The 12,541-nt window shown below is 36.7% G+C and overlaps 1 protein-coding gene across 2 annotated transcripts; it reads right to left on the bottom strand.

The window, feature by feature from the left end:
• Positions 1–533: 533 nt before the first annotated feature.
• Positions 534–12,541, bottom strand: LOC113018178 (integrin alpha-M-like). 2 transcript variants are annotated; one of them, XM_026161236.2, is made up of 30 exons: positions 12,238–12,539; positions 9,452–9,554; positions 9,207–9,310; positions 8,721–8,791; positions 8,516–8,630; positions 7,862–7,989; positions 7,629–7,774; positions 7,248–7,398; positions 6,928–7,078; positions 6,584–6,657; positions 6,329–6,449; positions 5,844–5,983; positions 5,569–5,715; positions 5,264–5,476; positions 5,033–5,166; positions 4,614–4,756; positions 4,374–4,528; positions 4,124–4,249; positions 2,890–2,963; positions 2,666–2,807; positions 2,477–2,575; positions 2,299–2,378; positions 2,140–2,226; positions 1,972–2,041; positions 1,774–1,872; positions 1,591–1,671; positions 1,353–1,463; positions 1,104–1,217; positions 915–1,025; positions 534–774 (listed from the first exon to the last, which is right to left on the bottom strand). In XM_026161236.2, the coding sequence occupies exons 1-30, from the start codon at positions 12,293–12,295 to the stop codon at positions 682–684; spliced, it is 3,441 nt and encodes a 1,146-aa protein (XP_026017021.2). In that variant the 5' UTR covers positions 12,296–12,539; the 3' UTR covers positions 534–681. The 2 variants fall into 2 exon arrangements, with proteins under 2 accessions (XP_026017021.2, XP_080161254.1); XM_080305128.1 differs by lacking the exon at positions 2,140–2,226 and having other exon boundaries at positions 12,238–12,541.

Genomic DNA, 12,541 nt, shown 5'->3' with positions numbered 1-12,541 from the left:
ATGTTTACAGTCAAAATCATGGAGATAGAAGATTTCAAAGAGTTAACTAATACTGTGAAAGTAGACACCGGCGAGGACAGGTGGTGCTTTAAGTAGGGTAAAGCTGGAAAAAGGAGATTGTCTTTTTCCACATCTTGAAGTTCAGGCTGCTAAAGAATCTGCTCCTCTTTGTTTTGCATGATATAAAATGAATACTGCTTTATGTCTGAGATGACATCTTATCCAGTACACTGGATTCATTTAGATGTGGAAAGACATTTCATTGTCAGCTCATTAATTAACTAATAACAAAGATATAAATAAAATACACAGACCATTAAAATAAAGGTTAGATTTGATTTTAAAGGCCCAATCTTTCTTGCTGGACTTACAGGCTTGAAAATCTACATAAATATATCCTCTTAAGACAAATATCTAGTGGTGGTTTCTTATTTACAATAGATGCTCCAGTTTTATGGTCCCGAGTCTTGAGGATCCTGACGACCAGGTAGGAACCTTTGTTACAGATCATAGCAAATGACTAGGCAAGGGAGTGATTTGAGACACAGCAAGCTGTTGTCTATTTAATTAATCAAATGTGGTAGCATGGACATTTCTACACACCATGTTCACCCCTGAAATTATCAGGATGGTCTACATCTGTCATTCAGATTAGATGTACAGCTACAAATGTCATCTTTGTTACTCTGCTGAGGGTGCACCTGCAGCCGTCCCTGGATCATCTTCTGTCATTTCAATTATCATCTGTTTGTATTTACTCTTGAAAAATCCAGCCTAGAAGTGAATGAAAAAGCACATAAAATACAGCAATCATATATTAGAGTTCCAATAAAAATGTAACCAAGCTGACAAAAAATGAGAAAAAAAAAACTTGTAAACTTTTAATTGAAAAAAGTATAAAAAGAGTCTTTCACCTTATACAGGCTAGCGGTGAGTAAAGCTAGAAAAGCCAACCCTCCCAGGGATCCTCCAATGATCGCTTTGGTGAAATTCAGCTTAGGATACACTTCTACTTCTGCCTCAATCTGACAGATGAAGTGACAGAATGTGAATAAAATTAAAGCTCTTAATATGCCAAACAAAAGAAAATATTGTATAATCACCTTGTGAACAGGAGGATTGTTGTCAGACCCTGCTGAAAAGTAGATGTACTGGTTTTTGTCATACTCCAGACTGGCAGTGCTGGTCAAGAGGAATTTGGCAGACTGAAGCCCAATCTAAGGGAAAAAAATACATCGCGAGTTGACCCTAAATTAGATACTGTTTGATTTAACAGGTAAATAGTTATGTATCTAAACATTTAGCAAACAATCCAAAACACATTAATTTAACATAAACTACCCATCCATTACCTGCTCTATCCATCCTGAACTGAGGTTGGCAGAGATTTCATACATCCTACTCTCCCGTATTCCCATGAAAGTGTTGCACTTGAACACTCTGCACTTGGCTACAGAGCAGTCCTGAGAATGATTTAAACAAGACTGAATCCAACAAAAACTGTGATAGCTGAATTTGAGATAGGTGAGGTGAATGTTAAAATCTAAAAGAGGTTGAATTTCAAAAGCTCAAGTGCAGAGGTATACTTACAACCACCTTATTTTTTCTGATCTGAGAAACAAAAGTTTTGACAGGTGGTTCTTCGTCAATTCCTCTCTGACAGTCTGCAATCTGAAATACATTTAATTCAGGTATGCTTGGTTTTGTCCCAATTATACCACATCCATTCATCCATTTAGAAATGATGGGTGACTCAAGACTTTTGCACAATACCTGTAGACTGATCAAATTCACCCAAATGTCTTTTTTACCAAGCTTCACTGGAACCCTGATCACCACAGTGAAATTAAGTGCTCTGATATCATTTGTAATCTGATAAAGAAAAGGACAACCAAGCAATACAATTAGATTTAGATTATACAGAACATATAAATACACATATATAGATTTATACAGAACTTATATTTTGACCTTAATTGATTGCTGGACTGGTTTCTGCAAATCACTCCTCCCAAATGTGAAATTGTTGTAGCTGAGAGAGCTAAACAGACATATTTAAAAAATTAAATAAATACCATGTAATACAACATTTGTTAATTTCTAAACGATGCTTTTTATTTCAAGTGGAAGAACCCATACCTTTCAAATGTCATAAAAATGCTATATCTCACATCAATCGATTTATTTTTATAGAGTTCATTTGTAGTGGCATGCTCCTGATTTCCACTGAAATGAAGAAGTGAAATGATTCATATTTTATCTGTGGGACTATACAAAAATATACCAAAGGAACAGTACCTGGTGGCATTTGCAGTGACAAAGAGCTTCCTCTCAAGCTGACTGTTGGTGTCAATCCCATAGGAGACAATGAAGGAAGCCTTAATTGAATGGAGGAGACATATCAAATTGCGTCATCTCTTTTTGCTGTAAACAAAACTATAAAGAAGTGAGAGAAAGATATTCTAAGCAAAAACACCTTAGTTTTGTTCTTGAAAATTGGTTTGTGGATAGTGCAGTCTGTCCTTCCTCGTGATAAACCATCTTCACTGTCCAAAGAGTTGCACCCAATTCTTCCCTTTGTTATAAAAATAAAATTACTGCTGGATGTATTGGAAGAGCAGCAGATCAGTGATGAACTTATACAGACTTGATCCTGATGCCTTACCTGCTGAATGGTGAACTTCCTGTAGGAGAGTCCAGCTGGGTACGTGAGAATAACACGACTGTTGTAGGAGTTTTCTCCTCTGTTCTCCACTGTGACTGTGACATCCAAAAGCTCATCAATGCCCACTTTAACCTCTGAGGATCTGTCAGAGTATTAAGGAGGATGAGAATAAAGGAAAAGGAATACAAGCACAAGCAAAACAAAGCTCTATACATGAGCCTCACCTGGTGAACGTAAAATCCACTTTAAGGTTATCAACACATTTGTTGTCAGTGCCACAGTTGATGTCAAACCCTAACTGTGGAAGAGAACATTTTGGAAAACATATTTAAATGATGAATGACTTATTCCAATTAGCACATTGTATGGGGAAATCCAACAACCAATTTTTTCATTCTACCATCTCGTGGAGGTTTTTTGCAGGGAAGAAAACAATTTCTGATAATATTCTTGATCCACTTCTGGACAACTTTGATCTCAGACACAAGCTGTCATTCTAAGTTAAGAATTGTGTATTTTGAGCTCTTTTTTTAATTGCTTTTTGTTACTACTGCATTAGTCTTTGACTGGTAGTACAATTAGCCATACATTAATATCCAATAGTAATTTTCTTTCTGGTGGCGGAAGAGAAATAAAATGATTACTTAAACATTAAAGCCTTTTACTGTGCTCCATGGTGGACATAGAGAGCTGGAAATACAACAGCTGATCACTTATTCTTATTATAATTCTTTGAAGTCTGCTTAAATCCAGCTAATCTTGGGATGTTGGACTACTTTGTTTACTTTGTTCTTTTCATCCGCGACACCTTAAAGGCCGGTCCGTGAAAATATTGTCACACATTAACTGGTCCGTGGCGCAAGAAAGGTTGGGGACCGCTGCCTTAGCTCACATGATAGCTGGTGGGCTAGTGACTCTTACAGGAATAACACCTTGACCCACTCTTTGTTTCAAACTTTGTTTCACTCTTAAGGCCATTATATAGGGAGCGCATTATAAAAAAGGAATGTGTTTTTTGCAGAACATTTGCATTCAAAAAACAACTGTTTGTTACATCTTTGTATTTACGCCCAAGATATTGAGCTTGATTTAAAATAAAATAAAAGCTGCAAATTTGTCCAACAAAAGGTCGCCGTGAACATCTACATTAAGAATGAGTGATTTCGAAAAATGTTTTAATGCACAAAATGTTTGCATGGATTTTACATGTTCAGTTTGTAAAGGCCTTTAGTCTTTGTTTTCCCCATCAGATGCTGTAAATCCTTTTGGATGACAGAAATTTTTTCTGGAACTAAAAAGACGTTCAGTGGCCTGGATCACTTAGAACTGACACTTTAACTGAGTTTAATGGTCAATTTCATGTCAATAATTTAATTAATTAATTAATACGAGGGAAAGACTTAAGTTGTTTTCTTGGCCCAATTGTTTGTTAATACACTGTGTTTAAATATTACTTACAGGATAAATGGTTGTTGTTTGAGCCTGTGAGGAAAGACTTGGTCTGGGATTTCTGTTGATGGACAAACCATTAAACATGAATTTGAGTTCATTGGAAAGAGAACTAAGAGCATCTTCTGGACAGGCCTGCAAAAAAAGAGCAATTTGGTTTGTATTCAGTGTTGTAGGACTCTCTGAACTGAACTTTGATTGTTTGCATTGGTTTTTTTTTGTTTGTTTGTTGTTTTTCCTGATATTATTCGATTTTTACCTCAATAAGTAACTTTAGAGTTGAACACTGTCGTCTTCTTAAGACCACAATGACTGATCCAGATTGTTCTTGTTGTTTCCCACTGGCATAAGCTCGGTTGTTTGGAGGTTTACGTGTGGCATCCAGTGTTATAGTATAATTAATCACTGCTTGAGCTGGAATAAAACACAGTTTGGATTCAATGCTACAAATGATGGGCAGTGGCTTTGTTGTTGAATGATGTAGAGTAGAATGATGAACCTGTGTGGACTGCAGACACTCTACTCATGGTGAAGCAGACTGTAGCTGTGTTCTCCAATGGTTTTGAACAGCCTTCATTCTGAGTAGGGATTTGGTTTGGGTTGAATGACACCTCAGCTTTCACCATTACTATGGGTCTTGATCTAGAAATGAACATCACAGGAAAATACCACACTGCATTTTTTACAAACCACTACTGCTTAAAGGTTTTTGATCATGCATCATTTGTTTTTATCTAATAGTTTATATCAAAGTGTCTAGAAATGTCATAAATTATTGTAATAATTAAAAAGATTTATTCATGGAATTCATTCTAAACTTTTAACCAGTGGGGCATTCATTTCTTTTATTTAACAGAAATAGTTAATAGAATTAAACATGGACAGTAATAATGCATGATTGGACTGTCTTGGACTTACCTCAATAAAACAACTTTGCCCTTTGAGCCCACCGCTAAGTCAGGCAGTCCATCACCACTCTGGTCAAAAGATGACTGACTGATTGACAGGCCAAAGAACTTCAGTCCTGACTGGACCTCAGAACCAGTAATTCTCTGTGTACATGAAAATATTTGATATTCAAACTGCAGAAAATGACTTTACATTACAGATTAGTTTAGTCATCCTCGTGAGTTCTTTGATGTTGTGTACCTGTGAGTAGGTAGGACTGATTCTTCCTCCTCCTTCGCCATTAAATATGTAGATGCTGCCTTCACCATTATTCTCCAAAGGTGCTCCAACTGCCAAATCCCTGAATCCATCTGAGTTTAGATCAGGCAGCACAGCAAGAGAAGAGCCGAACCTTCCCTTGACAGCTGCACGTCCTCTTAGTATTAACGGATCATCAAAATTACACTCCACAAACTAAAATGACGAGAGTGAATATTATATGAACATTAAGAAAGTTGACAAATAAACCGATTAATTTAACTGCAGTAGATAAAACTGTGATTTACCAAACCAGTTAATCTGCAAACATAAACTCTTCCCTCTCTATCAGGCTCCATGTACATTGGGGCTGATATGAAGATTAGCTCAGTGATGTCATCATTATTTATGTCCATGGCACACACCTCTGCCCCGAAATATTCACCAGTCTGATACTGTGTAAGAAACACATTATTGATGAAAATAATCAGATAAATGAAAATAGTACAGTTTTGTTTATATATAGTCTAAATATATTTTACATTGTCATTCAGGTCTATCACTTTATACTGTACATACGTACCTGCCATGGAAAGGGCTCAATCTTTTGATTTCTAAAGCTATCTCTGTTAACAGCAAACACAACTCCTCTGTGTTTATATCTTGGAGCACCAACAACTGTCACTGAGCCACTCCAGGATTTAGCAATTGCCATGGAGTAACCTAGAATTTAATAGTCAAGCAGTCTTCAGTTAAAAAAGTAAAAAATAGTCAAATATAGTCATACAGAGAATTTATAAATATTTTCATTAATATTTAAGGTGCATGGAAGATGTTTTTTTCTTGAAATGTTGTCATTTGTGGTATTTCATATTTTATGTGACATAAAGCACAATCAAAAACAACATGACTAACATTAAACACCTAATTAAAGCATACTCTTCCTCAGCCTTTGGAATCCTTACTCATCCTTTATATGTTGTCTATTTTCCAAACTGATTGGGGGAAAGAATTACAGCACAGCTATGTATATACTACATGATCACATGTTTATGTGTTAGTTGTTACCAAGATAGCTGTCAGGCTCCAAAGACACGTCCTCATATGTTTTCACCTTCTGGCCTCCTGTTGTGTATTGCACGTAGCCTCCCTTCCACTGGTTTGCACCAACAATAGACATCTGAATTCCCTACAGTGCAGACAGAAATGTACAGAAAAATAAATGTGTGAATGTTTTATACAGTGCATTTAAATTTGGAGTTTTGTTTGGTTTTCCTTTCTTTTTATCACTTGACTGTCTGAGTTTAAAGTGTTTTAAATTACCTCAGGCACATAAACTGCACTGAATCCCTCTTGAGACATTTCCATTTTCAGTGACTCTCCACTGGTTTGTGATCCTGTAACATGAAAATAATAAAAAAAGAACTTAAAGGACAGACTGTGTAATTTCAATTTGTTCACGACCTGAAGGACTGATTCTAGACAATCACTTGCTCTTTATTAAAAATATGTCATTTATGTGTTTTTTAACACACTAATGTAAAGAGATAAAAAAAGGTGAACATCTCTCAGGCCTTTACTGCAGGTGGCTTCAGTTGCTTTAATTTTTATAGCTGGGATGTTTACAGAAATTTTAACAAAGTTGTAACATTTTTTAATGTTTGTACCTTCGATAGAGAAAATTTTGTCCTGTAAATTCTGTCTTATTATTTCAAGGGCGTTGAAGTCCCTAACTTGAAATACGTGTTTGTCTGACGGAGACGATGCAATGGTTTTCAGCTCCTGTTCTGCTGCAGGTTTATTAAATGCATTCCCCACCTAGAAACACACACACAGCTTTTACTTTACTAGCACCCACACAGTCCTCCTCATGAAGAATGGTGCCTCATTTCATTAGTGTCAGAAAATTAGGTTAACTTTACAGGGTCATTGAAAGGATTAACCTTTTGAAGAAACTGGTACAGTGTAAAACTGAGCAGGTACTTACCCCAATAGCAAATCGAACAATCTTTTTACTCTCAGCTAGCCTTGCTACATATGGTAAGCGATGTGAGTCATGAGATTCTCCATCAGTAATAACTATCAGCACCTTCTTTGCATTTGATCTGGATCCTCTTTGTGGTGTAAAAACATTTTGGCTGATGAATGAAGAAAACAGTTTCAGTTCATCTTTCTTTACAGTGCATCTTTTAGATGTTGAAGAGAACTGCTTACATAAAAATCATGATGCCTTCTTTTACAGTATTTTCGCTAATATAACAAAGAATTATGATTTAAAAAATAAATAAATAAAGCTCTACAAGTTATCTCTAACCTCTGACATACTTCATTAACTGTGAAAGATGTGTAACATCATGGCAGCACTTACACAACATGTTCGATGGCTTCAGCTGTGTAAGTTGCTTGGTCTAGTTGTTTTATTCTATCAATGTTAGATTCCCATGATCCAGATGAGAAAAAATTATCAAAATAGTAATGGACCTTTGATGAAGTAGAGAACTGGGAAACAGAAAACTTGAAAAGAAAAAAAGTACAGAAAATCAATCATTCCATCAATTATGGAAATAAAGAAATATTTAATATTTAATGTCTGTTCCTCACCTTTGTATCACTTGAGAGAAAAGACCGAACCAGATTTTTCACAAAGGTCTTCATTGTTTGAAAATCTTCACTATATACACTCCCTGAACCATCCAACAGAAAGGCAATGTCTGCTTGCAGCGGGCATTCTGCCAAAAAGATGGGTACGAAATGTAGTGTTGAGCAACTTTAAGTGGCCTTTCTTTGTTAGGAAGATTCACACTTTGGTCCCATTTGCCATTTGAATCTTTGGTGCACGCTTATTTGTGACTTGGGATGTTTATATAACTGGGAGTCAACTGCCTTCATAAATTATGTTTGTGTTGTAATATGATTTCTGAAACTCTTAAATCTTACCCAAGCTAAAATCCTAATAATTAAAAATAATTGAAAAGTCAAAAATTACTACTTAAAGCAATAAAAACTAATCTCAACCTATTAAAGTGACTCTGGGGGGTAAAATGAAACTGAATTGAAAATTCAAAACATAATTAAAACTAATTTAAAAAAATATTTAAAAAAGCACAATAACTGCAATAAATGAGCTTCAGACTGTTTAAAATGTATTAGGTTATTGGGTCACAGCGATTAATTGTGTGAATGTGCAGTGACATAAGTATTTATAGATTCTATTATTATTTTGAGTTTGTTTTCACAAACTTAGTATCCTGTTACCTTTGACAGAAGGTGGTATGGGACGCTCAAATCTATTGGAACGGTTTATTTGAAAGCACACTCCACTGTACATGGTGATACTTTTGCAGTCCTTTGGAATAGTTGGACCGCATGCCTCAAAAGAGAAAAGATCAAATTATGATGAATCAAGCATGCTGATTATTCTTCCATTCCAGTGTGACACGTCTGCAGTTCACCAACTCACCACAGCATTTTGGGTTCCAGGATCACTTTTCATTGTCAAACCAAGAGACATGTTGATAGCAAAATCTGGCTCTGTATTTAAAGCATTGAGTATATATTAAAACACTCATAAAATAAATGTTGGGGTCACTAGAAAATACATTTTATTTAAATGACTGCCACTTTTTGTACCACATTACAAAGGGAAAGAATGCAAAATACACTAATCAAAGTTCACTATTACTGTGTCTGAAAATCAACAAAAAATAAATAACCTTTAGCAAGAATTAATTAAACAAACAAATACATTCAATTAAGTGTTTTGTTATATCATGAAATGGCAAATACTTAACAATGCATTACAAACTTGCACATTTCAGTTTTTTTCTCTAGAAATCCACCTTATCTGCAAATTAATCTAATTAATGTCATATTCCAAGATCTCAATACTTGAAAGATACTGTCAGAGTTTCAGGATATTGTTGTAAAACATCAAGAAACTACCTACCTCGAAATTGTATATTTAGGCAGTTTTCACCAGAGATGGTACACCTGTATATTCTCCCCTTTCTGTTTTGTGAATACTGTTCAAGTGGGGCACTGACAAGCAAACTAAGGAGAGAAATCCAGACATTAGAAAACATTTTGGTGAGCAAAGTGCAGTGAAAAACCTCCAGCTGTTAAGCATTAGTGGTGAATGTTATAAGCAGGCAATTGTAAACCCATATTAAACATATCTATGCTCTGGCTTACTCGGATTGTCTTTGAACCACCTGGTAGCCAAAACCAGCAGCAGAGTTCCTCAGGGTCTTCCAAGCCACGGGATCAATATTGAAACTAAGTGCAGCATTTAACACTGATAATTAAAGAAAGAAAAACATTATTAAAGCTTATTATGGAATGATAATGTGATTTATTTCAACAGCTCAGCCTTCTGTGTTTCTTTAATTACTAAATTAATTACAGGGGGATCACACTCCTCAGCCTCCCTGGGAAAGTCTATGCCAGGGTGCTGGAAGGAGAGTCCGTCTGTTAGTCGTACCTCGAATACAGGAGGAACAATGCGGTTTTTATCCTGGTCACGGAACACTGGACCAGCTCTTTATCCTCTCGAGGATACTTGAGGGTACATGTGAGTTTGCTCGACCAGTCTACATGTGTTTTGTGGACTTGGAGAAGGCATTCGACCGTGTCCCTCGCGGTGTCCTGTGGGAGGTGCTGCGGGAGTATGAGATGTCTGGCCCATTGCTACGGGCCATTCGATCCCTATACAGCCGTTGCAAGAGCTTGATTTGCATAGCCGGCAATAGGTCGGACTCATTGCCGGTGGGTGATCGGCTCTGCCAGGGCTGCCCTTTGTCACCAATTCTGTTAATAACTTTTATAAACAGGATTTCTAGGTGCAGCCAAGTGGCGTAGGGCTTTCACTTTGGTGGCCACAGAATCTCATCTCTGCTTTTTGCAGGTGATGTGGTTCTGTTGGCTTCATCGGGTGAAGGCCTCCAGCTCACAATGGAACAGTTTGCAGCCGAGTGTGAAGCAGCAGGAATGAGGATCAGCACCTCCAAATCTGAGGCCACGGTTCTCGGACGGAAAAGGGTGGAGTGCCCACTCCAGGTTAGGGATGAGTTCCTGCCCCATGTGGAGGAGTTTATGTATCTCGGGGTCTTGTTCACGAGTGATGGGAGAAGGGAGCCGGAGATCGACGGATTGATTGGTGCTGAAACTGCAGTCATGTGGACGCTGTACCAGTCTGTTGTGGTGAAGAGAGAGCTGAGCGTAAAAGCGAAGCTCCCAATTTACCGGTCGAACTACACCCCTTCCCTCACCTGTGGTCACGAAGTGTGGGTAGTGACCGAAAGAACGAGATCGCTCAAACTAATTATTAGGTATTTAAACAGTATGATGCACATACATACGTACACAGTATGAAAACTGATCATTATAATAGTGTATACATTTGCCCTTTTACAGTACTGAAAAAAAGGAACTGAATGGACAATCACGCCATTGTGCACATACATCCTGTCCTCCTCAACTATGTCAGATTCATCAGTTTATATCACACACACACACACACACGCTTAACACAGAAAATGTCTGAGGTTTGTATTACAACTCTACAAATCCAAAATTTAAATTAAAATCAGCAAACTGTGATTTTTTGGGATATTCAAACAATACAGAGTAGCAAATATTTTGTCACATGATTAGGATACAGAAAAAATCAAAAGGGACTGTCATTTCAGTTACCAGCAAACAAAATTACACTTTTTTGGGCATGACCTGACACATCTTTCTCTAAATAATCATATAATATGGTGCTAACTTTGCATTGTTCCTGGCTTCTTGCATCTTACATTGTTCAACAGTGAAACATTTACAGTGAGAAATATAAATGTAATAAAAAAATATTGCTCATCATTATAACATGCTGTCAACCTTTTGTCAGGACAGCCTTACTGTGGTCATTATGGTTTCAAACACACATTTCTGCAGGTAGCTTTGTTTACAGAGGATGAAATTCAAATAAGAAATAAGTAAATTGCCACTAGCAAAGTATGTCTAGAAGATATAGTTTCACTTCTAATTTGTATTACCAGTACTCCAAAAAATCTTTTTTGGGGTGAAAAATGTTGCCACAATTTTGAAAGACAAAATGAGAAGGCACAAACTTGCCTGACAAGAACAGCATAGCACTGATGATCCAGTCCATTGTGTTACTCCCATGAAAAAAATAAACTTAAGTGTGATTTTTTCTGTTTCAGTGTGACTACTCAAATGAGCTGTTACTTCTTCTGAAAGTGCTGAAGGAGTTGTTGAAACTAAAATGCAGAATGCACAGAGTGAATGCTCAAACTTAAGACACTCATTTAGAGGAACTCTAATGTAGGAGGAGTTAGAATACTGATATCACTGTCTGTTATATGTGACACACAACACTTTGGTAAACTATTTAAAATTGATGTGACTGTTAAAGCACAATTAAAAACAAGATTACATATACTAAAAAGATTGAATAATCTATTAGTTTCTGGGCAACCAGATGAAATCATTGCAATCACAAGTAAAAACAGGAAGAAAGCTGACAGTGTAAATGTTTTCAGGGGGCTTTTGCCCACTGGTAGGCAATTTGGCTGTGGGTGAGGAACCAGACAAAGAAGAAATCAGACGACCCTTGTCACAGAAACACTAAGGAAACAGGCCTAGGGAGGGTGCTTCCCATATGGAAACGATATATATAAATCTTATAAAGTTTTTATCTGTCTTGTATGAAACTTGTATGAAAAGCATACAAGAGTGAAAACACATATAAGATCCCTTGAAAAATTATACAATGAAACTTGTATGTTTTGTATACTTACTAAAAAAATATATGAAAGTAATGAGAAAGTGGCCACTTTCATGAGTAAATCATGTAAGCCTTATATGATTTATATATGATTTACTCATGAAAGTGGCCACTTTCATGAGTAAATCATATATAAATCATATATGTTTTTACTATGTCTTTTCCATATGGGTTGAATGAAGATCACCTTGTGGCTGGGCCTTAGCCCATGGTGTCTGGCAGGCTGCAGTCCACAGAGCAGACATAGTCTCGGCCTCCTATCCGGTGTTTAAGTCTGACGTCATTAGCTGTGCCTGGGCCCAAACTCCGCTGCAGGTCCTTAAGTCACATGATCACAGTGGCATCACTGAGAGTTAAAAACTGTCTAAATCTTTTCATCTGTAATAAAATGATCACCGCTGCTGCTCTATCAGGTGTAACAATTCAGTTTAACATCCAGGCATCCATGAAAACCAAATTTATGAAATTTAATGGCGTTAGCAGTTATCAGG

The sequence above is a fragment of the Astatotilapia calliptera genome, chromosome 8 (genome assembly GCF_964374335.1).
Source record: "Astatotilapia calliptera chromosome 8, fAstCal68.1, whole genome shotgun sequence".
Taxonomy (NCBI): Eukaryota; Metazoa; Chordata; class Actinopteri; order Cichliformes; family Cichlidae; genus Astatotilapia; species Astatotilapia calliptera.
Note: the sequence above shows the minus strand (reverse complement) of the source record. Positions and strands in the feature narration are given on the sequence as shown.

Excerpts from the sequence above, each read along its gene's own strand:
- LOC113018178 (XM_026161236.2), bottom strand. The coding sequence starts at position 12,295 with ATGTCTGCTCTGTGGACTGCAGCCTGCCAGACACCATGGGCTAAGGCC. Across the intron at positions 4,250-4,373 it reads CTCTAAAGTTACTTATTGAG|GCCTGTCCAGAAGATGCTCT; the intron begins GTAAAAATCGAA and ends CTTTTTTTGCAG. Across the intron at positions 1,672-1,773 it reads TGAATTTGATCAGTCTACAG|ATTGCAGACTGTCAGAGAGG; the intron begins GTATTGTGCAAA and ends AATGTATTTCAG.